A 27,214-nucleotide genomic window follows, 5' to 3' on the forward strand; every position below is an offset into this window, starting at 1 on the left:
CTTTCTAGAAGAGAGAGAGTTGGTGATCCTCTTCAAAATGATACATGGGATTCTAGTGGGAGACTTCCACGTTTCAATAAGAAGCTAACCAATGATGTGAAGTAGAAATTTCACAATTTTGGCACTCTATTTCAAGAGTCCCACCAAATGCTAAGGACACGTTGAAGTTGAGAATTGGAATTAGAGACCACACACCACATCTTAAACATTATTTGGAGGTAAGTCAAAGTATATTGTTCAAACAATTTAGAGAGAGTCATCAAAGATTGCATATATCACAAAGGGCTTTCAAATCCATGAAACCATTTTATTATGTACCACTTAAGATTCAAAATACATGTTACAAATATCATGTGGAGTTTTCTATGCACCATAAACTATTATGCTCCATCCATTCTATTTTTTATAGTAATAAAATATTAAAGAATTGTGGTGCTAGTGGGCTTCTAAAATCATTAAGAGACTTTCTAAATCAATTTTTATGTCCTAGAGTTTGTAACATGTTTCAATGAGGGATGCAAACAAGATCTTGGGAGGATAATAATAAAAAAGTGGTATTTGAAATAGTGAAATACACATTGAGAGTGGAGGTAAGGGCTCTAGATGTGAGTTGGTTGCAAAATAAATCAGCATGGTTGATTTTATTTTAGATTTTAAAAAAAAATCTACAGGTATGCAAGGCATAGTCACAGGTCTCAGTGGTTGGATCAGCAATTTAGAATGTGTAAGGATATGTTTCCCATTTGCACTATTATATTAGTTGTTGAATTTGTAGAGAAATACACATTGTGGCCCCAAAATGAGACATAATCTCAGTATTACAACTCCATTCAGATTGCAATTTTCATCCACATAACATACATACACACCCCTGATAGTGCAAAAGATAATTAGAGAGTGACATTTTTACATGAGCGATGATAGATCTCACTCTCATGATTTTGCTCAACATTATTTTGAGAATTATTTTGATTTCTTACAGGAGCATGGTATGGGTATAGATAGACATAGAATTTGGTCAGATAATTGCACAAGTCAATTCAAGAATACTCAAATATTTTATTGGTTATATAGGATGCACGCAGATAGGAGTGCCTCATATTTGGATTTTTTTTTTTTTTTTTTCGGCCGTGGGAAAGGGGAAGATGATGGAGTGGGGGCATGTGTGAAAAGGGGCATTTGTGAAAATATCTCTAGTTAAAGATCAATTGAAGATTTCATGTGCAGAGTTTCCTGATGCTCATAAAATTGTTGATTGGGGTAGTTCAACATTATCATATGGGGGAATCTTGATTCAACACTATGTAGGCTCTTTTAGTTGTTGAGGAGGGGTTCATAGGTGATAGATTATATTGTGCTAAGTTATTAGAGATTTTTCAAAAATGCATTCATTTCAGATCTCTAATTCTATAAAGAATGGGAGACACTTCTATATGATCTATGGCACAAACCTATTGAATATAAGAAAATATGCCACCTGTGCTAACCCCTTTTGCATAGGCTAGATATATTTAAGCCAAACAAGGAATATAACTTCTACTCATATAGTAGGAAACCAAAGACTATATTACACATCTTCTTTGAATACATGTTTTCTAAATAAATTTGGGCTATGTTTGGGTTTCAAATGCATTAGAACTTCAACCTAATCAATATCATATCAAGAAAATTGGGGGCTACCAAGAATAGATGTAATTTTTTTTTGGTATGTGATCTATAAGTTGAAATTTTATGTATTTTGTAGAAGAAAAGAAATGATAACATTTGTGTTGGTATTGATAGGAATCTTATTGAGTCTCTTTATCTTAGAAGAATCATATAGTTTAACATCTCTATGCTGGTTACTCTTGTTCTTATGGTGGATGAAAGACAATTCAAGGGTCTTCTACATGAAGGATTCACCATTGTACTAAAAAAGTGAAGTAATGTTTGGATACATTTATGAAAACATCCTAGTTATTTCTCCAACATTTGAGTAGGCATTTGTAATATCCTAATCCTAAGGCTTCGAAATAAATATAATTATTAACAATCGACTAAATGATTGAATCTTATAGTTATTAATTAAATAAATAATTACTAGTTATAAAATATCATTGGTAAAAATAAAAAAATAATGCATAGTTATAACTAGCCTATATAATCCACCAGTGATAAATCAATTGAGTGTCAAAGTATGTTTACATTAATTATAATTAAATGATAAAATGAAAATTATAATTGAATTTATTTAACTAGTAAATATATAAGTAATAACTATCACTAATAAATGATTAAGGAAATTGATAGATTTAATATTAAATAGAGGGGGTCCACAACCTATTGTTCACGACCCATGCCACGCATTGCATATAAATGTACCAAGCATAGTGCATGGAAAAAAAATAGTAGTGCCGTAGGTCCATGTCAAGACAAGTATATTGTGCCATGATCTACAAGTAAGAAATAAAGAGGAAACGTCAACCCAATAAGGAGATTATTATTATTTTTAATTTACCTCTCATAATAGAAGCAACAAAATACCTTGATAAATAAATATTATGAAGTGTAAAAGATGAATTGAGAAGATCATGCACAAAGTACCATATATTTCAAGTCAGGCCAAAATTATAGCAACCAACAACACTTAAGGTAAAAAGGGTGAGTTTATATTTTTATTAAATATTATTCATGGCTCATAATGTTATATTTATTTGTATAAGAATATAAGAATAAATGTGCATATAGACAATATTATGAATTTTCTTTTCAAAATGTAATGTTTATTAATAAGGATGTTATTAGCTGATTAGATATTGATTCTTGCAAATATAATATAGATATTAATAAACAATAATAATATAATTATAGTATGAAATTAAGATAATAAGAATATAATTTACATTGGAATATTTATAAGAAATAAAGTTATTTGTAATATAAAATTGTAGGGAATTTGATAGAGAAATCTTGTAGACCTTTTAGGAATAACTTTTAAGGACAATGGCTAACTAATCAAGGATTATTCTGAGGAAAACAAAGGGCCTCCCTAGAGGATTATGAAGCCCTACTTGAAAGGTAGTTTTAGGAAAGAAGGACAAATAATTGAAGGCCATTCCTCATGAAAAATAGGAGATCCTCCTAGAGGGTTAGGAAGCTAGATTAAGAGATCCTCAAAGATGTGTAGAAATAGTAACATTCCTAGATATCAATCATTGTAATTTAATTGAATAGACTATGTTGCTAAAATCCTATAGGTAAATTTTTCCTAAGGAGTGGGGAAATTACAACATTGAGGATGTTGGAAACTACAATTTGAGCAATTGTTATATTGTCATTGATGTCAAACCTATTGGTATGATAGAGTATCAAACCTACTCGAGAGACATTTTACCAACAATGTAGAGTGTCACATCATTTGATTGATGAACATGATTTGAAAAGAAGGGATTATGAGATAACCTAGTGAAAAGAAGATTTGAGATGTGTTAAGTGTCATGGAAACATGGTGGGGACTTGATAAGTTAGTTCTTGACAAGATAATGTGTTGTTTAATCAATACATGAAGTGGAGAAGTCAAATGGATGAAGCTAAGAGATAAACAAATCAAAAGGATAAGCTTGATCATGTTTTAGTATTGCATGGTTATTGAAGAAGCTAAAGCTTAAGATTAAGGAACTCATATAGAAGCTAAGTAAAATAGTTTAAGATGTGTTAGTTATTATCGAGAAAATGTATGAAGCAATACAATAATGGTCAAGTGAGCTTGTTGATGCTGAGTGATAAAGTATAGTGTATGTTGAGCTACAAAATGAAAACCAAGTAGAAGAACATATTGATTTTCGAGTGACAACAAAAGTTATAGCTTGAGAAAGATTTAATTTTGAGGTAGATGCAGTCAGAATTTTGAATTAATCAAAGCACATTGAAGGTAAGGATTAATGAGATGATATATTTAATGCATGAGGAGATTCTTTTATGCAATCAAAGGACATAATTTGATCAAAAATTTCTAGAAGAAGAAGGAGATCAAAAGGATGGAAGTATTTGATGAATCTAATCTAACCCTAAGATTAATGGTGATGTTTAAGTAGAAAATGATCAAAAATACCTATTTAAGGATCCATAAGGAATGAATTTTAAGATTGGTTCATGGTTGATTGGTGATCTTAAGGACAATCTGTGAAGAGGAGAACAAAAAAGGTGAAGTGTGAAGAATTTGTGAAGAATGATTGCTTGAGGAGATGCCAAGTAGATCGGTGATGGAGATGCTAATATAGGCCATTCAATAAACCAATTCACAAGCAAATGGAGATCTAAATTTTCAAAGTGAGTTGTACTTTATAGATCAAACTTACTATTACATTTTAACCATTATCTAAAATACTTGAACCAAGGTTGACCTCACAGTCATTTTGTAGATCTCTTAATCAAGGTGACATTCTAATGGAATATTCTACAATCCTCTAACAAGATCACTCCTAATAGGGTGATTCAATCCTTTAATGGAGTCACATTTAATAGTGTGTTGTATAACCTTTAATAGGGTTGGAATTTTAACCAAACTCACTTAAGAAGAGTGAAGAATTGGTAGCATGTTACTTGGTGGTTATTCCCAAATTGGTTTGCCATGTTAAATCCTAGTGTCGAAGTGTTATTTTCATGTGTGGATGTTATTGTTTTGCATGTTATATTTTATAGTAGTTTATTTATTGGTAATCAACATTTATAGAGATAGAGAGATAATATATTACGTGAAATGTTAAATTGTTAATGATATATTATAGAGATCAAGTAGGTATCTGAGATTGGTTAAGTTGTTTGAAGTGATTGGAAGTTGAGTTAGTACATCTAGACCTAAGGGTAACTGATTCACACCCCCCCCCTCCCTCTGCCCCCCCCCAAATTATTCTAAATCATTATAACATAGGAGAGCTTGTGACATGATTAGAGAAAATAGAGAAGAATATGTTGATGTGATCTCGATTGCTATAAGGTCTCCATCCTTGTCACAGTTGTTAATCCAAGCCCCCATGATTGGATTGTTATTGTCTCTAGAGACAAGGTTTTAGAATGAGAAAATTGATGAACCCTATGATGTGATGCAATAATGTGATCCTAGTTATGATGTAAAGCACACAATGTAATCTTGTTTACTCTTTATGCTTAATAGAAAAAATCAATTCTCCCCAAAAAATTAATGTTTAACTTTGAAAATCAAATTATTCACTAATGTATACATTTTTTGTCAAGTACAATGAAATAATTCACCCAAAAAATTATTATTTTACTATGAAAATTATTTTTACTTGCCTATACATATTTTTTGTGGTTTAAAACACAACACAATTTGCCTCCACTTTTCAAATTATTTGAGACACTATGAATTATTCACCAATGGAGATTATTATGTTTTCTCTATAAGACAAAAAAAAAATTGCCACTAATTTTTTTTTCTATTGGGATTTTTACACCTTTCGCCAGATTTTTACACCTTTTCCAAAGGGGGGGTTTGTTAAAATATACCCTTATTTGCACAAGTTCATCAAAGGACTTGGTGGGGTGTGATCATTGTAAACCATTCCATTTCTTGTCCATTTAAACTTCTTGTGAAGTGTCTAATGAGATAGGTGTCATCATGCATGAAGTTTATGCGTAGAGCATAGAATTGCTTTATGTGATCACATGGATCCCTATTTCCATCATATTTGTCATATTTAGAGATCTCAACATCTCATCGAAAAGGAATCATGTAAAGACTCTTCTCAAAATGGAGAGCACATATAGGTTCTAAAGCCAAGGAGGACTTAGGTTTCTCCTTTTCCTTCTTTCAGTTGGACATTTTAGTTTCTTAGTCTTGTATCTTCTTCATAGAAATCTCAAGAGGAGTATGTTCTTTTTTTGAATCAACCTTTGAACATCAAACTTTTGTGGTAGTTTAAATCCCTTAGAATCCAAGTGCATAAAGTATTTATCTCCATTTTGTTCCAAAATTTCGAGCATAAGTTTTTGGAAATACTCATCTAGATGAAATTTCAAGAGGTCTTCATTAGTAACATCATTGTCTACCTCACTTCCATGTTGATACCTATGTAAAGGAATTCCATGTTGAGAAGATCTAGGTGGAAACACAAAACTATCAAGATTAGATCTTGGAGTCCTCAAAGGAGTATTATTTCTATTATTTTCATTTTTCGCAAAGGGGTTGACATTGTTATCTCTACAAAAATTAGCATTGGCTTTAGTATTGTCCCTAAAGTCATTAGCATTATTTTCCTTAAAGAAATTAGCATTAATCCTAGCCACCATAAGTCTCTCTTATTTCTCTAAGTAAGCCTTCTTTCCTCTTTCTAGTTGTTCCAATATGTCAACAAAGAGGTTGTCCAAACATCTATTTCTTTCCTCCCTAGACATGGTGAAAGTAAAACTATGTTTAGACCCAAGGATTTCTAGTGGAGTGTCCAAGGTACTACCAAAGTGGTTAAGTGGATCAAACCAAGTGGCAGATTTATCCTCTTATACTTTTTCAAAGATAGGTTTAGTCTCAAAGTGTTGATTACATGGATGTCTAGTTGGGGAAGGTAATTCTTCAAAGCTAAAGAAAGGATAACTTCCTTGTTCAATCTGAAACCTAGTTGTAACTTTCATGTAATAGATAGTATTCATCTTAATAGGATAACACAAGATGACTTGGAGTCCAAACTTATAAAAGTAAAGTGTTCACTTGTCAAAGAGAGATAGTGATGGAGTTATCAAATTGACTTGTCAAGAAAAGTGCCAAAGTAATTTATGAAACCAATAAATCAAGTCAAGAGTTAAGTGTGTAGCTAGATAGACAAGTAGATAGATGAACATGATGAAAAGTGAACAACCTTCTAAATCAAGTATGTAACCAAGGAGCCAGGTGATCTTTTTCAATGTAAACACTCCCAAGCATGTAAATTTTAGACTAGAGAATTAGTATGAGATAGTGTCGACACCTTAGATTAGTCAAGAATAAATTTGAAGCCAACCTAACTAAGTGTAGAGACTAGATGATACAATATAGTAAACCAAATGATATTAGGACAACATAAATGTTTGTAAGAGAGTTTATAGAAGACAATACAATAGTTTCATGTAGTATTACATGCTGGTCTTGGAAGTACAATAGTCAACAAGATCGAAATATGCCAGACTTTATAAGGAAATGTGATACTTTTTTGCACACCTTAATTATCTATGATATTTTTCTCTACAATAGTATGACAATTTTCCAATAAAAGAAAACTTACGAATTTCTTATGCTCAAAAGACCTAAGGTGACTAAGTTTTCTGACCAAATATTTTGAGCTGGCTATGATAGCAATGTTTAGTTCCATGTTTTGATATATAAATAAGAAGTTTGTTAAGAAAAGGTGATGAAAACACACATCTTCAAGAAATTGGACAAGGGACAAAATAACCTTTCCAAGAAAAACACTTGTGAGGTCTTGAAAAGAAAATCCCTATGAGACTACCAATTGTGTATGTTCAATAAGATTTCTATAGGTCTTACACATTAAAAATTATATGAAGCAAGATCTACCTAAATTCATAACTCAATACTCAATAACTTGGCCCACAACTTGATGCTCCCTTGCCTCACACAAAGTGGTTTCCCGCAATAGATATTGGTTTGTCATAGATGGGTTACCCACATCTAAAGGATCACATATGCTAAGTTCAAGTCTTGGGGTGATCTGGGTAGTCTACTAGGATCAATCCTTCCACCAAAATATTGAGTGAAAAATAGGGTAGCTTCTAACCTATGGTTCTTAGTAAGGATTATGTTCATAATGCCCATCTTGTACCTGACATAGGACAGAGGCCTCACAACCACAAGAGTACCTTCAACATACCCACATAATTATTTCCTCATGGTCACAATCCCACAACTAATCTCATGAAGTGAATTCAAGTGTTATTTACCCCAAGGCTTTCACCTTTTTCAAGGGCCTTATGATTATAATGGGTCAGATAGCTAGGTTTTTCTTGTTCCCACTTGGGTCATTCATATTGGTATCTTTCCACCAAATAGTAGGCATTCTAAAGGAGTAAATCTCACTAGGAGATTGAAAAAAATTGATCCACACCAAGGAGTTCAAGATTTCTGATTCACCAAGACGGTGAATATCATACCCTCCTATACCCCAATTCTTCCCCTAGATATACCAAGAAAGTTAATTAACACCACTAAAGAGTGTATTATGCCACCCACTTTCTTGATCCAATGAAGAGTCAAGATTTCTTATTTGCCTCAAGGGAAAAGAGCATACTCTCCTATCAACAAAGGAACCTTACTCATAGGTTTTATGTGCCTATGAAATGAAAAAAACTAGTATATGCAAGAACAATGAAATGAAGGCCCACTAAAAGCCTTTTATTTTTGTGCGTGGTTGTCCCTAAAAATAAGTTTTAGTGGCCCTTTTTGCAATTTCTCCTTTAGCAATGCAAGAAAGAAAGTGAGTCCCTAAAAAATCACAAGGTTGGGGTATCAAATAAGAATGGAAAACTCAAAGTAACCTTACAAGACCACTATTAGAAACAGTTAGAAACCCAAAAAACAAAAAATGAAAGCTTGGAAGTGCAAATGAAAACCCTAGACTTAGATTATGCAAGAAGACCAAAATGAATGACACTTCACCCACTGACAAAGAGTCATATGATATATCATAGTAAAGCTAAATAATATTTCAATCCAATATGACACTTTGTACCAAACTAGTATGATATTTTATAGAAGGGACTATAACAATAAAGTGTAGAGAATCAATATGATAGAATAAACTAGAAGAGTATCATACTAGAGTAGAAGAAAGTTTTGTACTATAATAAAGAAATTTTCGTATTGCAACATAAACAAAATTGTATGAAAATTATGCCTACAAAACAAAAATTCAAACTTGCAAATACAAAATCTGACAAAGACTAGCAAAATGCAGCTAAAAAAAGAGTATTGTTGCCCCATAGTGGGCACCAGAAACGTATGTACAAAAGGTGAACACACTTCTATAGACCATTATTCTTAAGAGATCCCATGATGAAGATAATCCCAAAAGGCAACTTATAACTTCCTATCTATGATGTACAAGAGTGCAACATTTTGTGGTGGGTCTCAAATAAACCTAGTTAGGCAACCCTTGCAAGGTACACCATAGAATGAAAGATTCAAAGGAGTAGAGGCAAGAGTAACAATATCCACAAATCAAGTATGCAATAAAAATGAAAGTAAGAATTAAATAAAATGTAGAATCTAAGCTAAAAAAGAGTTAGAAAAACTCCTGATTAGACTAGGTGAGCTAAGTTATTGCAAAAAGGAAAACTAAGCTAGAATGCAAGTAAGAAAATCTGAGTGCAAAGTGCTCAAAGTGAGAAAGAAAAATGAAAACATAGCAATAGCATGCAAGAATAAGCTATGAGAGAGTGGGGAGAGATCCTCCTTTTTAAAGAGAAATTGATGGTAGAGAATAAGAAGAAAAATCAAGGGTGGAGAATGAGTCCCAAGTTGACTTTGTGCACAAGAATATCAACTAAGAAAGATCAAAGGACATGTTTAAGAGGAAAAATATGTGTGGAGGAAAATTGAAGTTATTTTAAAAATAAATATTCCTCTCACATAGAAAAGTGTTCCCTCCACGTGTAGACAAAAATGTTTTTCTTTTATTTTTAAATAGGAATAATCCATTTCATGTGTACACTTAGGAATAAAGGGACTTTGGGGATTTATTTAATTAAAAGAGGACAACTTATTTCAATTAAATAAAAGATTTAGGATTAGGTGGTCAAACCATAGGTTATAATCAAATAAATAATGAAGTGATGATTCAATCAAAGATGATAGATAAATTATACAAAATTTCTAGAAAGGGGACTCATGGTCTAGATGACCATTTTTGGGTGATTACAAGTCTACCATGAAATGAAGAATGTATGTTGACATCGATGATAAAAAAAATCATCAATACAATATCTTTATAACATTCCCAAGTGGAAACAATATCCTCTATTCCTAGTAGGAAATCCACACCATGAATGAAGCACCAATTTCATATAGACTTATTGCAAAATTATTGACCCTAATTATATGTTTCAAATATAGAAAGAGTAACTGAGAGGGGGGTGAATTAGTTACCACTAAAATAAATCCCAAATCCCTTAGATGTCAACAATAAACTTTAAACTGATAAATCTAATTGCTACAATTATTCGATAAACACACAGAAAATGGTGTAACTTGGTAAATTGATGCAGGAGCATCTTGCATGGAAAAAAAAAAAAAAAAAAACTAGAGGAGAGAGAAAGTGACGAAAATAGGAAGAAAAATAATTAAAAATAGAAAATAGGAAAAAAGGGAAAAGAGGAATTTCTATTTTCAAGGTGCGTAGGTGGCGTAAATAGAAAAATACGAAAATAGTTGTCATACCATTAATTGAGGTGTCTAGGTGGAAATTCTAGAAGGTTTTGGATAAATCACGCATTTAATATTTGTTGGGTGCTTAGTTGTATTTTGGTGGAAATTTAATATTTATTTAAAGGCAGTTGTATTTACCTTTTATCCCACATTGGTTGTGTTTGTAATGTCTTAGGTTAGAAGTGCCTATTTAAGCAAGGCTTATTATCATTTGTAATCAAACTCGAGGAGTAGAACTTGAGAAGTAGAAGTTGTGGAAGGAGAAGCTCAAGGAGAAACTTGATATCATCTTGTGGGTGTTGTAAGGATCTTCAAGTATAATAAAATTTCTTGTGAAGCATTTTTTTGGTCTCCATATTGTTGCTTTCTTGATTGCGAGTGGGTAAGAGTGGGTAAGGGTGGTGTGGCCCTCTATCAAGTGGTATCAGAGCAGTACTTCATCAAGTGGTATCAGAGCAGTACTTCATCAAGTGGTATCAGAGCAGGAGATCCTAAGTGTATAAGTAGATCGCCGAAGTGTGAGGCAGTTTGTACCAGGACCTTGGTTGGGCAAAGTTTATCAAAGCTGGTGGATTGCAAATCCGTTGTCCTAGACTTGTGATGTGGTTCCTGATTGTTCGTGCGAGGTGGCAAGTTGCGATCTGACTTGCAAACAATTTGGTTGTCATAAGGAGCATGGGAAGGATTTGTTGCAGAGGGTTTATGAAGATCTTGGGAGATGGCTCCAAGAGGATTGGACCCTAAGATGATTGCGAAAATCCATGATATAGTGGAGAGGAATTTTTCTAAGATGTTTGCTCGGTTGGATGCTAAAGCTAAGAAGGTCAAGGTGGAAGAGGATGGTTTTGCTAATCAGTTTGTGGAGCCTGATGTAGAACCTATAGAGCAACTAGAGGTTGTTGTTGAAGATATTCCTAATGTCGTTGATGTTGGGACAGAGGTTGGTTTTCATGATCAGTTGGTTGAGTCTAACATGGAGACTGCAGAGCATTTGGTCATGGATGATCTAGTTGATGTTGGTGGTGACTTGTATGTTGTAGAGCACTCGGTCGTGAATGATCTGATTGTTGGAGGTGAGTTATGTATTGCAGAGCATCTTGTTGTGACCAATGAGGTTGCTGGTGTTGAGAGTTTGGCATATGTTGATGGAGATCTACATGTGGCTATTGATGTGGGGTTTGTTGCTATGGGTGTGAATTCACTAGTTACTTATGTGAATGAGGGTTTGTTGATGAAGAATTATGTTCAGTTTGTTTCTGGGAGTGAGCACGCTGATTGGATGGTTGAGATTCGGGTGTTTGATAGAGTGATGCAGATGTGGAAGATTTGTATGGTGGTTTTCTTGTCTCTATTGAGGTGGAAACCTTTGGTGAAGATGAAGATGGTGGTAGATTTTTCTTTTGGCATCAAAGTGTGGGACACACTTTTCTATTTACCGGGGGAGTCTGATGCAGGAGCATCTTGCATGAAAAAAAAAAAAAAAGAAGATAAAAATTGGAAGAAAAAAAAAAAAAAAAAAAACTGGAGGAGAGAGAAAGTGACGAAAATAGAAAGAAAAATAATTAAAAATAGAAAATAGGAAAAAAGGGAAAAGAGGAATTTCTATTTTCAAGGTGCGTAGGTGGCGTAAATAGAAAAATAGGAAAATAGTTGTCATACCATTAATCGAGGTGTCTAGGTGGAAATTCTAGAAGGTTTTGGATAAATCATGCATTTAATATTTGTTGGGTGCTTAGTTGTATTTGGGTGGAAATTTAATATTTATTTAAAGGTAGTTGTATTTACCTTTTATCCCACATTGGTTGTGTTTGTAATGTCTTAGGTTAGAAGTGCCTATTTAAGCAAGGCTTATTATCATTTGTAATCAAGCTCGAGGAGTAGAACTTGAGAAGTAGAAGTTGTGGAAGGAGAAGCTCAAGGAGAAACTTGATATCATCTTGTGGGTGTTGTAAGGATCTTCAAGTATAATAAAATTTCTTGTGAAGCATTTTTTTGGTCTCCATATTGTTGCTTTCTTGATTGCGAGTGGGTAAGGGTGGTGTGGCCCTCTATCAAGTGGTATCAGAGCAATACTTCATCAAGTGGTATCAGAGCAGTACTTCATCATAAATGAAGAGTATGATTTACTTTTAGTTGATCTTAAACATTCATAGTGATTAATTTTCAAGCATAAGAGAAATAAAATAAACACCAAAGACACCAAGATTTAACGTGGAAACCCAATATGGGAAAAACCACCAATGTAACTAGTTACTATTTTCACTCTTCTGAAGTGAGCATTGTTAGGAGCCAACCTGGTTAAAGGTTACAAAACACATTGTTAGGTTTGACCTTGTTAGAAGATTTAATCACCTTTTAAGGAGTGGCCTTGCAAGAGGTCTTATAACAATTCAATGGAACTATCACCTTGCTAGAGGATTTACAACTAGCTATTAAACTAGCTCTATTAAGAGATTTAGATCACTGCTACAATGGTTAGAGAGTAACAATGACATGACCTAATTGTGACGCAATTGAATTTTTTATTAAAGATCACTATTTTGCTTCATCCTTGATCCTTCCTGATCGAATAATACTTTTCTGCTCCCCAAGGATACCTTCTTATCCTTCCAGTTCACTCTTACTCTTTCTTTCTCAATTCAGCTAACACACTTGCACACTCTAAAAATATCAACTTGACTTTTCATTTATATCATTCAGATTGTCAAGCTGGCTCAATTACAATAATCAATAATCATTACCATAGTTGGCTAGAAACAATACTTAAAATAAATAAGCTTCTTATGCCAAAACAATAAAATCCTTCATTGGCTGACCCTGCTCAGTAAATACTAGTTCTAAGACGATTTCCTGTGTTAACCAATAGAAGCTTGGTTAACATTGTGAACTTGCAAATATCCTTAGGCAACTAAGTGAACTCAATTAAGAATAACTCTATCCAACTTTCCTTTGGTAACCATGAGAACTTGGTTAACACTATTTCTTGCCTGAATTCCTTTGACGCTCGAGCGAGCTCAGTAGACACTGACTGGAAACTAATATGACATTTGTGTAACATCAAAGACAACACACAATTAGGAAATTGTATCCAACATTATATTGTTTAATGGTGTTTATATAGCACTTCATTTTAGATAATAAGAAACTTGTAGCTAGGGTTTCAACTATGCATAAAATAATGAAACAAAATCAAATCTATTTTTTAAACAATGTCAAACTACTCCTAAACTGATTTGTAACAATTTTGAAAGGATTCAAATCTATTTACATTGTTATTATAGGAAAAGGACACAAATCCACCAAAAAAATAGAAGAGAATGAGTCACAATTCCATCATTCTTCAACTGGAGTTCAATTTTACTTTGATATTTTTTTTCTCAAATATTTCATGTTAGCTCCTCTTCATATATGCAAGTGATTGATGTCCCCAAGGCATGCAAGAACAAGCCTAACTCAACATGCAATCTATACAAAATGATGCATGAGAATCCTGGGTGCAAGAAAAATCTTGCATCAACCAAAAATACTTCTTTTCTATTTCTTGAATAAGGGTTTTCTTAGTTCAAAGTTTTTTTTTGTGGAGGTTTTCTACTTAGTAAGTATGTCATACAAGCTCAAAAAGTCCTAATTTCAAAGGTGAAGGTTCATCTTGAATATATTAGCCTAACAATTGAGGTTCACTACCATATCATGAGTATTTGTGAAGGTATTGAGGATTTTTAGTATAAAAATTTGGTATAAAAACTCTAGGCTCAGTTTTGAAGGCCTTAGAGGCTTTGTATGGGCTCCAAAAAAATGCTGGCTAGAGCTTATGTGAGTCAAGCCCTATAGATCAAAAGTTGAGGATTCTGGAATTGGGTTATAATGCCAATCTGGTCAATAGTTCACAAGTTATGGTCTTCCAAATTTGTGCCAACCAAAATTTCCAAAATAAATATCATAATTATTTTGAGAAAAATCTATGCATAATTTTAGGGTTCATTGGCCTCGAGGGTTAGGGTTTGATGTATAGAAACTTCCTGGGTGGTGTAAAGTTTCCTATATAAATAAGGCATGTAGATCATCTAGGACACTTGTGGGTGATATCACAACTCTTTCTTGCACACTCTTGTAAGGAATGTGCCCATGTCATGTATTTGCATATTGTATTTCAAAATTTTGTAATTCTGCATTTGCAACGATAATAAGAAGCTCATATTTTAAACTTGTAGATTATAGTTATTTATTTGTTTCTATTATGTGTTTATGATATTAAGGGGAGAACCCTTCATCAAGTGGTATTAGAAAAGGAGTTCCTAGCTGTGTAAATAGATCGTCGACTAAGAGGCAATTTACACCGAGATTGTGGTTTGGGTTGTGTGTGTAGACAAATCACCAATTGTGAGGCAATTTGCACTAGGGTTTCAATGAAATCACAAAAATGCCTCCACAAAGGGAATGTGGTGGAAGAGTTGGAGGTGTTGAACTTGAGGGTTTCATAGCCATCTAGAGACAACTACAATAATTGTAGAACAAGGGCACAAAGGGATGAATCTTCTCATAAGAGATGAACATGAGGATGAAAGAGAAGAAGACAAAAATCTAGAGTCAAAAGTTGAATACAAAATTCTGAACCTAGAGGAAGAAAAAAAAATTAGGGCCATTTTCAAGATTTGAAAAATACCCAAGTTTGAGGTTCACACTTTTTGGGGAAATCTTAACCCGAAGGAATTGATCGATTGGATCAATGAATTAGAAGAATATTTTGAGTATAAATATACTACAAAATTCTAATAGGGTCAAGTTTGTGAAGGCCAAACTAAAGGGTCATGCAAAGATTAGGTAGTAGGAGATTCAATTGGAGCAAAATAGAAGAGGGAAGGATAAAATCACAAGATGTGACTAGATGATAGCTAAATTGAAGCAACAATTCATTCTTGATTATTATGAGCTTGATCTAGTGAAGAAAATGCAAGGGTTGAAACAAGCAAAAAGATTTGTTTAGGAGTATACCAAAGAGTTTTATTGAGTTCTCATTAGAATAAGCCATGTAGAAGCTGACAAGGAGAAAGTTGTCTATTACCTTAATGGGTTGAGACCAACCAATCAGGAGGAGTTAAGTCTAGTTTGAATGAACAATATGATGAGGAATACAAGTTTTTCCTAAGAGTAGAAGAGAATTTGAACTAGAAGTTTGAGATCCGACAAAGTGGAAGAGGTTATGGTGGAAGATCTGATGGATAGTCTTATGGAGGCTAAAATGGTGACTGAAAGAAGAAGGATGAGGCTTGTAGTAGCATTTAAAACTAGAGAGGAAATAATTTTAATCATTCCCATTATTAGAATAATAGAGATCAGAGAGGAAGAGGAAGAGGACAAGGATTTGGCAAAGGAGGTTTTTATGGAACCTTTTTTTACTGTGGAGAAGAAGGGAATAGGGCATTTGAGTGTCCCTAGCACAAAGGAAGGACAAATCAAAGGTTAGGCTAGAGTTGCAAATGTTGATGAAGATGCCAAGTCATCACATTCTAAAGATGATGAACAAGGAGAAGTACTAGTTAATAGAAGAGTCCTACTAAGTGGTGAGAACGAACCTGATCAAAGAAGGAACTTGTTTCACACAAGGTACAAGTATTAAGATAAGTGTTGTTATGTGATCATTGATGGTGGAAGCATTGACAATATGGTCAAAGAAAATATGGTCACAAAATTAAATCTCAAGAGGCAAAAAAACTTGCATCCATGCCATATTGCCTAGGTGCAAGATGACCACAAGGTCATGGCCAATGAATAGTGCCCAATGAACAATTGGGAAAAAAATTATGTACTACTAAACAATTATTGAATGAAAGTGGAATTTATAGAGTGGGTGTTCAATTGATTTACTAGTGAAATTTGATAGATAAATCATGTGCTTGAATGCTTGGAATGATTTCTCCTTGATACTTTGTTGGTGAAAAGGTTGCCACATTTTATAAGAATTGATTCAACAATTTTCATTGTTGTCATTTAGAAAAATACATCACTCTCTCAATTAGTCCACCCAGATGTCCTCCTTGAAAACCTTTTTCACACTATATCTTCTAATGTGAGGGCTAGTCACACATTTTCAACATGTATTCCAATTGCTTGGTCACAACCTTTCACAATAATCTCCCTTTAAAATAGTGCCAACCATTCATCAGTTTTGCCCTTTGAAAAGTCACTTTCTTATTTTCTTCTCACTCTTTCTCATTCCATTAACCCTTTCTTAATTTCCCTTCTTTCTTCCTCCCTCATCCTTTCCTAAAGGACTAGGTTCTTCTTTATAACCCCGAATGAAAAACTAAATTCATGGCCTTTACTAAGAATATATCGAGCTTCGTAAATAGGGACCATTTCTAGATAAATTATTGTTTCTTCCTTAATTCCCAAATTGGTTTTCATTCTTTTTTAGCTCCTTCTACCATATGAGAATCTTCCTTGTATATCATTCAAGAGGAAGCACAAGGTCACAAGTTTTACAAAGGACATCCTTCTTCACAAAGAGGCGTCTCTTCTAAATATATTTTTTTGTCTATTCATTACATCGAGTTGCCTAGAACCAATGTGATTAAGGTTTGGTTATGATTTATTTTCATATTACCACCTACTTATTATTGATTCTTATAAGATTAATATCCTTATGTTCAATAATTTGTCCATAACATGAAGTTCTTTGTTCAAATGGAAAGAACGTAGTTGAATGATTAAATCCTTTGTGTATCTTTTTGCATCAACCTAAGAAAGAATTGTGAAATCTTGATAATAAGATAATTTTATGAATATAAATACATCTTAACTTATTGATAAATTATGTTTTCTTCTTTCTTAAGGATGGTGTCAAAATATTTTATGGTAGGGACATGATGAAACACTCCAACCAAAACTATAGTGAAAAGAGATTTAAGGTTGGTCATTAGATTTTTTTTGTGATATCAAAATTTATAAAATATTTACAATGTATCTTACAAGCTTGGGCTACCTCCAAGAACAAATATACATCCAATTTTTATGTCTCATATTTATACAGATTTGATAAATCAATAGAAAGTGCTACCAAAGCTAGATGAAGAGGGATGAATCATGTGATCTAGAATTGTCTTAACATAGAAAAAGGGTTAAAGACTGTTACCTTGTTCAATAGAAATCCTTGCCTACTTCAAATGTTACAACGCTTGAATTGTATAATATAGTTATACAATAATTGAAAATTAAGTCAAACTTAATATAAAAATATACCACATATCGATTATATTAAATGATTCCACCTAGAAAACTCCAATCTAAATAAAATTTGTATCGAAATAGACAGCTTTCAATTTTACATTATTTAGAAAAATAAAATAATACATAAGACAAAATAAGCATTTGTCTTCTCTACATAAAGGCCTCTTCTGATGCTAACTAGTACGTTGAAAAGTATGAAAAAGGTTAATGGTCCAAACAAAATATACATTCAAAACAGCATCTAATAATGGTATATTGCATCCCAAAAGTGATTTTATTATTACTTCAATGAAGACATGTAGGTATGTTGTGTTCGTCAGGAATAGTTTGATAGTTTATTAAGCCCCATGAAAAGGCATTCTTGGCACCTGATCCAGATAAAACAAGCTTGAACTCCAAAGCAATGGAGACAATGAATGATTAGTTTAACAACTTCAAAAATCGAATTGTAGTATCAGCTGCATTTTGTGCTGCCAAGCCACCAAATACATCGGCTTCATTGCTCTGAGAAGACCCTCCTGCCAAATCAGAAAGTGCCCTTATTACTATAAAGGGAACTCCCTGTTCAAGACACACTAATGCTACAGCTGCACTCTCCATATCTATGGCTGTTATGTTGAACTTTGAATGGATGAAGTCCCTGTATGCCCCATTGTCCACAAATACATTTGCACTTGATCCTTTCTCTACTCTTAGGACTTTTGGTGTATGTGAAAGGCAAGTTGTTGCATTCAAACAGGATTCCAGTGTGAAATTCTGCTTGTTTTTGACAAGATTGAAAAAAAACCCATGTTAGATTTCTCTCAGTAGAGTTGTTATGAAGATGCAAAAGCTTTTTGTTTACATTGTAGATGTCGTTTTGTTTGAAGTTTTCAAAGTTTTGGATTACATTCAGTGATCCATCATCAGAAAAAGAAAAGTTGAACAAAATGATGCCACACTGTAAACGAAAAGCTTTTGCATCTCAATCTAATAGACTGTAGAAAAATAGTACCAATTATAGCTCACATGAATTTGTTCTCAAGTTATTTTTAATTTTTAATAAAATAAAAGTAAGGAAAAAGAGCTTCTACCTCAAGTTTTTTTGCAATTTTGTAGTAATGCTTATCCACAGGCACCCAAAAGGCATGCTCTCTAACCTCTGGAGTTCCACTTATTGGAAAGACTTCCTCTGGTTGATACCATACATTGTTAAGAAGGTTATCTGAGCTTTCAGATGGTGTGTTGAATTTGGTTATATTGAGGTATCCAATCTTTCTTGTGTAATCACCGTTCACTTCTAAAGCAAGTTCATCAGTGGGTCCATCACCAAATCTCTGAAAAGGTAGATTTAGTTGGAATCACATGATTTATTTTTAGTTCCATCACCAAATTTTTGGTAGAATTAGTTGGAATCACATGATTTATCTTTAGTTCCATCACCAAATCACTGAGCCAACATAGATTATTATTATGTACTAAGTTCAAATAGACTCAAACCTAAGACCTTTCAGATGAAAGACTCACAATTTACCATTGTGCTGTAGATTCTTACCTGATTTCTATTACAAGATTTATAATCAATGCTTAAACATTCCCTACTGGTCTGAAATGTTAGTATTGATTTATAATATATGATTTATTATGTATGATTGAATCATTAACATAACATTTCCAATAGATTATTATAAATGAAATTTATGCTGTCTAATCCAGAAATAATATTGACTAACTTACATTACTCATTTCAAGGCAAAATGGGTATGTACCTGCCAATTCCATAGGCCTGTATGAGCCCAATAGCGAGGAATGGTTACATATCCAACATGCAAAGATGGGTCTGCATTTCCTGCAATTCCAAAGTGTATTATGCCTTTCACACTGAAGAAACTTAGCAGTAATTGGGTAGTCAGACCTGAATTCAGCTGCACAAGAATGTAAGATTTAGTCATGGTGGTTTCCTTTTGCATATTAGATACAAGGAAGAAGACTAAACTTCCTTATTGAATATGTCCCTCCATGGTATAGAGATGAGCACTTACCATTGCGAATCCTGACATAACAACAATGACTCCATGCTTGTGAATCCTGCCTATGTGAAATCTTCTCCCTGTCCCCAACAAAAAAAGGAAAAAACTGAGAGAAAAAAACACATAAGCTTACAGAAGAATAGAGGAAAATTAATTAAAAACACGTGAAAAAAGAAAGATCTTTTAGCTCTTCAACATCCTCATTATCAATTCTAGGGGAAAAAAGCTTCCAAAATAATATTTTTTTGGAGCTCTCTAACATCTACATGATTGACCACAGAAGGAAAAAGACAGCGAAAATAAAATATCCATGAGCTCTCTAACATCCTTATGATTGATCACAGAAGGAAAAGGATTCGAAGAATATTTTTATCTTTCTAGCTCTCTAACATTGTCATAATCAAACACAGAAGAAAAAAGACTACAAGAATCAATAACATATTTTGAGATCTCTGACATCCTTATGATTGATCACAGAAGGAAAACGACTCCAAGAAGAAAATTATATTTTGAGCTCTCTAACATTCTCATAATCGATCACAGAAGAAAAAAGACTACAAGAATCAATAACAGCTTTTGAGATCTCTAACATCCTCATGATTGATCAAGGAAGGAAAAGGACTGCGAGAACAAAATTATCTTTTGAACTCTCTAACATTCTTATAATCAATCACAGAAGAAAAGAGACAATAAGAATAAATAACGTCTTTTGAACTCTCTAACAGCCTCATGATTGATCGAGGAAGGAAAAGGACTCCAAGAACAAAATTATCTTTTGAACTATCTAACATTCTTAAAATGGATCACAGAAGAAAAAAGACGACAAGAATAAATAACATCTTTTGAACTCTAACATCCTTATGATTGATCGAGGAAAGAAAAGGACTGCAAGAACAAAATTATTTTTTTGAACTATCAAACATTTTCATAATCAATCACAGAAGAAAAAAGATCTATCAAACATTTTGAAAAGTCATGATTGTTTGCTGTTTTTATATCCAAAACAAAAGCCATGATTGCCTACCTTGAAGATCTAAAGTTGGAATATTTTTGGAGGGCTTGAAATGGTGAGACTGAAGGAGAGGATCCATTTCAAAGGCATTGGGAACAAGCAGACCAAGATAGGGGCCATTCTCATTGATTTTCTGTATTTTATTCAGAGTCTCGGAAGATGGAAGTGCAAGCGTTTCTTTGCTCACCATAAACAAAGCCACAAACAGGAAGATGAGCTTCATATCCATCCCCATTCTGCATTGAGCAATCATAGCCATCAATCATACAAAAATCTCCATTTTAAACAGCTGAAAAAGACTTCCAGTTTTAGAGAGTTGTCTATGGTTTGAGTGATAACTAAGAACTCACAGAAAAGTCATCCATTGAAAGAAGAGGGCCCACAGGGAAACCCCAATTCACATTTCATTCCGTGGAAATCTCCGATGCATAATTTGTAGTTAATAGAAAGTCAAAAGCTTCTTGGTCCGAAAACCAAACTATTGCATGTAATTCCGTACTTTTGTAATTATTTATCTTAGGTTAGAATAGATATTTTAGATTTATTTATTGAGAAAAATGGAAAGGTTTTGTTTGGTGTCTATTTTTGTTTTTATTAATATTAATGGCATCAAAATAAAGGTTAGAATGCAGTTTAATTATAGCAGAAATTTACCATTAACAATATATTAATGGACAATTATAAACAACTAAATTTAACATTATAAAGCAAAAAACTAAAGGTGAAGATAGTCAAACACTCTTGAGTATGTGAGCACATGGTTCGAGTGTTCATAAAGAAATTAGTTCCCTTCCTTTTCTCCATAGAGGTATGCTTCCGGAAATCTATCCCTTTAAGATCCAAACATATGAGCCAATAAAATTGAAGTAAAATAATTTTAAAATTTTTAGAAATTAAAAATGTCTCAAAGTGATTGCAATAGTATTAGCCTACAACAAAAAGACCTTCAATATTACCTGCATGTACATGTAAGAAAACAATAAAACCCAAATTGAATTTGATTTGCTTTTTTTTATAAAGAATTTGATATTTGATAATTGTAGTAATAATGTTATTTATGTACCTCTTTTATAAAACTTTTTTCTTAAACTTAAGTATTTACTATCATTTTATAAATGACTTTTCTACCATCTTACTTTATATTGTTTTCATTATTTTTTCCTTTCTAACTTGAAATAAATTTAATTTAATTATTTCGCTTCTTTCTTATTTGATGGTTAAACATATTATCAAAGTTTTCGTTTCTATTTTTTCACTTGTTTTCATATAAAAAGGGATAATTTTTTTTTTAAAAAATTATATTTCATATAATTTATTTATAATTATCATTAAAACTAATGATTATTAGTAAATATTAATAATATGTAATTATATTTAATTATTCAATATATAATAATAGTTCTTATTAACATATTTATACTAATACATTTCATCTCTTATAATGCTAATGTATAGTAGAACTATCTTGATGTGCACTTGATCAATTCTAATATAATTGTTAGATGTTTTAAATGAATAAAATTTGTCTTCTTATGTATGTAATTCAAATATTTTTATAATTTTATTTAGTTCAGAAGAATTAAATGAAGGGAAATATCAATTTTAAATTTATAATATTTTAAATTTAAAGTTTAACAAAATAAAAAATACTTACATAATTATATATGTCAAAGTTGAACTCATATATATAATTAAAACTTTTAAAAAGAACTCTAAATAATTCAACTAATTATTGAAAGTACAATACTATAAAGAATATTGGCAAGAGCTTACAACACAATGGTAAATTGTGAGTATGTTATGAAAGAGTTCTTGGGTTGGAATCTACCCACTCTTAATAAATAATAATAATTAATCCTTGCTTTGGCGTCTTAATGTTTTTTCAATAAGGAATCATTGCTTATTCCAACCCTCTCCCTTTTCTACTTAATTTTAAATTTTAAGCAATGACTCCTCCATAAAATGAGGGATAGATTCCATATTATCCTTTTTACATAGTTTAAAAATATCATTGGGAACATCTCATCTACTTAAATTTAAGCATAAATTGCATATATGTTCTAGATCATGCTCAATGATCTATGGCCACGATGTTTTAAACTACCACCAATGTTTTGCATCTTGTTCCATGACCTATCATCAAAATAATTTAGACTACAATCAACGATTCAAACCACACTCAATGATCTATTATTAGAATGACTTTTTAAATCACCATCATGATGAATGGACATTGATACAAAAACTACTACACAAACTAATCTTTTTTCAAATCTAATAGATTGTAGAAATTTGGTACCTTGAACATATAAACATATTTCTTCTACTCCATAAACATCACAAAAAAGTGCAAACATTATTAAAAATATGATATAAGCTAATGCATAATTTCATCTTTGAATTATTATTACATAAATTTAATGGATGAATAATGCATAATTTCATCTTTGAATTATTATTACATAAATTTAATGGATGAAGTATAATCACAATTTTCCATGGATGAATTTTATTAGCTATAAAAATAATTAAAAATTAAATAGGACATTAGTATTTATTTAATCAAGTGCTTGGAAAGTAGTTGTGGTCAATGGTTAGGGGCAACCAAGAGAGTAGAATGAGCCCGCAACCCTAATTGTCAACTCTGAAAACGAAAAGGTTGAATTACGCAAAAACAAAAATGGTCTTAATTAATGACGTGCAAGCAGAGCCTCCGCCGACCCGAGTGGAAAAGTTTGATTTGCACACTATTTGAGCAGTTCAAGAGTGCGGGGAAAGAGTACAATGTTCATATTATCAAATGAAGATGGGACGAATAACTAGTTATAATGTGAATTTGACCGGATTCTTAAGGTATTTTCTAGACTTTATTTTGAAAGAAAATTTGGAAGATTTTAATTATTTAGAATTGAAAATTTAATTAAAATTAAAATATTTTTTTACTTTTATTATATTTTTAATTTTTTTTTTTGAAATTGTAGTCATTTATATTAAAACTTAGTAAAGCAAGGGTTTTGATGTTGTAGATCAAATAATTTGAAGGTAGTTTTAACAATTTCAATTAACAAAAAGGCAATAGTACATTAACAATATAACAATTCGTAATATCAAAAAATGTCTAGCAATATAAAATAAAATAATTTAAAATCTTAGAGATTATAAAACTTAAACTAAAAAGCTAAGAAATAGCAAACGATTGTCTAGAGAAATACACTACCCCAATCGTCATTAAGGATATTTATATATATGTTTGTAATTCCCTTCATCATCAACAATCTTACTTAGCACCTATTTCTCATATAAGTGGAGTGTGGTGGCCAACATGTGCATGATCTTCGAGTTGAACCAAGAATGACTCACCATCTTATTTTCAAAGTTTAGAACCTTCACCTTTAGGGTATCTATCTCTACAATAGTGATGTAGTGCCTACCCCTAGTTTACTTTTCATGTGATTTTGTCGAATTCTTTTCGGCCAGTTTTATGGTTATGTTTTATGATTTAGTGGTACTCAGTTACATGATCTAATTGGATGTTATTTCATACTTAGTTTATATATTTGATGAGCTACTTGATACTCGGTTATTTCATGTGTTTATGTTTATCCTTTTGATGATGATGTTCCATATGTTCATATAGTGATTTCAGTTATTTCATGATAATAGTTACATGGATGATTTATATGTAGTTTTCTATGGTTACATACCCCATACTTGCATGTGTATGGTGTACATTTATGTTTTACTTTATGTTTGACATTTTTGATGTGGTTGAGGTAGGGAGTTTTAATCACCTACTAGTTGGGATCTACATGATGCACCATTCCCCGCCATTGCCTATTTAGTTTAGATACATATGCATATGTACATGTTCAACTTTTATGCAGATTGCATGTGTCGAGCATCAAATTCCTTGAATTGTGAGCATGAGCATGCCCTAGCACAGTATCTCAATGGTAAAGAGGGGAGATAGTTCTTGATTCCAAATCCTAAACCTAAGCCAATTGTCCTAGAAATAGGACAAGTATCTGAGTTATTTACCCTTCTAAATTCATCAAGTGATGAGAATTTGAGATTTTGATCCTTGAGTTTGATTTAGTACTTTCTCTTTAAAATGAGTTTTCTTATTTAGTCTTGTGGGTTTGTTGTGATTTTCAGTTATATTTAAATCAAATTAAGGGATAATTAAATGATTTAATTTTTAAAAAAAAATTAAAATCAAATTTTAATTATATTTAATTAATTGACAAATTAACTAAATTTAGAATTAATTATTTTTATGAGTTAAGCGAATTTGAACCCAAGACCTCCCACATGAGAGGCTCACAAATTATGATTGTGTTGTAGGCTCTTGCCTTAAATTAATAAATATATTATTAAAGACATCTTGTGATTTTGTGTGTGTGTGTGTGTGTGTGTGTGTGTGTGTGTGTGAGAGAGAGAGAGAGAGAGAATAAATTAAATAAAGTTTATTTTAATTAAAAATGCAAAAAGTTGCATGAAATTAAAATAATAATGAAAAGAGTTTGCATGATTATGTAATTGAAACCCTAAAGGGATAAAGCTCTTTATTAACAAATTAGAGCTCATTTCTCCACAAACAAGTTTCGAGGAGAAAACTTGGAGAAAGAGGTTTTTCAAGAAGGCATGAATTCTTGCGAGCTCCAAGCATTCATCTGGTTAGCATTAGGTTGAGATAGGATCTTGTTGAGAATTGCACAGTAATTTTCCTTTGAAATTTCTTTTTCTTCTCTGTGTTTTTTATGGATCTACTTTTGAAAATAATTCTAGTCGAAACCCTTGTTAAAATTATTATTCTTTGTGATGGAAAATGTCTGTGAATTAAATCAATTTGGAACCCTTGCTTGAGAAAACTCTTTTGGATAATTGTATTTGATTTAGAAAATTATAAATCGAGATGGCGTTTGGAAAAGAAAACCAAATTTAAATTATTATTATTGATTGTTTAATTTTGGTTGCTATATCAAACCTATCATGGATATATTTAAATTTTAAAAAAATTGCCACAACAATTAAAAATTGATGTGTTAACTACTATTTTTAATGATTTTGTATTTTGATGGGGGTGCTTGATTTTGTTGTTTGTTTATAAAACTATATATATATAAATTAAAATTTAAAATTTAAAAAAAAAAGGGAATTGGGGCCATTACCTCCCCATCCCCCAAGTTGCATCGTAGCTTGGTTGTGAGGGCAACCAAGGCTGCCAATAACAATTACAACTACTATGACAATCGAGGCTACCTAAGCAGCCAAGGGTGTTGTTTGCAGTGGCCTATGGGCCTTAAAATGTATATCGCATACATTTTTATTATTATAAATTTTATTAAATAAAACCTTTAATATAGTTTTTTTAAAATTATTTTTATTTGATATTTAATATTGTTATTAAATATTACTAATTATTATTTTACTATTAAAAAGAAGAAGAAAAAATGACGAGAAAAGAAGGAAATGTGAAACTAGTGAAGAAAGCAGAATTTTATAAAAGCAAAGCCCCGAGAAAACACAAAACGTGCCATCAACAAGGGAACCTCTATAAATAGATTTTTCCCTAATAGGGTAAAAACACCCACTCATATCCCATTAAGCCAAATAGAAGAGAGAGTGAGAGGATGACATGCGCTCCCCAGTATTTCAATCAATAACAGTTTTGATGTGCTTACAAAGGAAAACTTGATGACAAATACTTTTAGCACCATGGTCAAACTACATTAGGAAAGAAATAGGAAAATCATAACATTGTATCAAAGCCTATGCCTAACCTTCAAAGAAGATGATGTCTAGCAACAAGTAATATCGAACAAAAATAGGAGGAAAAATAAGTCTTAAAATGCTGCAAGCAATATGGAAGAACACACAAATAGGCAAAAACATTTTTTTGAAAAAATAAGATATTCAAAGATACAAGTTCGATAGTCAAATTTGACATCACTAGCAAAAAAATTTGGTAATGAGTGTACTCATGAGATACCTAAACCTTTCAAAATATCAATAGTTAATTACATTCCACTAGGGAAAAATTAGCAACAAGTACCATTAAGAAATGAAGTTAGGTTCCCAAGCAAAATCAAAAAATATACATTCCACCACATAAAAGAATAATAGACAAAGTAGACAATACTATAAAAGGATTGTCTCCTACCCTGCTCCCACATAATGGAAATAATGTGAGGAAGGACATTGATACAATTTCGTCGTCGTCTAAGGCAACAAAATCTAACAGGAATGATTTTTTTGACATACTAATTATTAATGGTAGGTACATAGAAGAAAAGTGGAAAGAATGTTCAGAGCTTGGAGTATATGTGTGTTGGAGTGGACCAAGTAAGCATCTAGCAAATATGATAAAGAAATTAGAGAAGATTTGCAAGCAACAGGTAAGTTTTAGTACCTCCTCAAAGTCATCAATTTATTTACATTGCAAAAATAGAGAAATCGGGAATAAAATAGTTTCAATATCAAATTGTTATTATAAAGGTTATGTAGTTAAATTCCAAGCTTGTGTGCCTAACTAGAATGAGGAAAAAGAACATC

General features: G+C 32.1%; 1 protein-coding gene across 1 annotated transcript; it reads right to left on the bottom strand.

Annotated features, from left to right (window-relative positions):
- Positions 1-17,704: 17,704 nt before the first annotated feature.
- On the bottom strand, positions 17,705-20,981 carry LOC149552040 (bark storage protein A-like). The gene is made up of 5 exons (XM_089787515.1): positions 20,672-20,981; positions 19,660-19,727; positions 19,387-19,542; positions 18,712-18,954; positions 17,705-18,394 (listed from the first exon to the last, which is right to left on the bottom strand). Exons 1-5 carry the CDS (start codon positions 20,916-20,918, stop codon positions 18,059-18,061), a joined length of 1,050 nt encoding a protein of 349 aa, XP_089643641.1. The 5' UTR covers positions 20,919-20,981; the 3' UTR covers positions 17,705-18,058.
- Between the last annotated feature and the right edge of the window lie 6,233 nt (positions 20,982-27,214).

Source organism: Cupressus sempervirens, chromosome 6 (genome assembly GCF_028749045.1).
Source record: "Cupressus sempervirens isolate cs-2001-9-10 chromosome 6, ASM2874904v1, whole genome shotgun sequence".
Taxonomy (NCBI): Eukaryota; Viridiplantae; Streptophyta; class Pinopsida; order Cupressales; family Cupressaceae; genus Cupressus; species Cupressus sempervirens.

Excerpts from the sequence above, each read along its gene's own strand:
- LOC149552040 (XM_089787515.1), bottom strand. The coding sequence starts at position 20,918 with ATGGCTATGATTGCTCAATGCAGAATGGGGATGGATATGAAGCTCATC. Across the intron at positions 18,955-19,386 it reads CAGGCCTATGGAATTGGCAG|AGATTTGGTGATGGACCCAC; the intron begins GTACATACCCAT and ends CTACCTTTTCAG. Across the intron at positions 18,395-18,711 it reads AAATTGCAAAAAAACTTGAG|AATTTCACACTGGAATCCTG; the intron begins GTAGAAGCTCTT and ends AAAAACAAGCAG.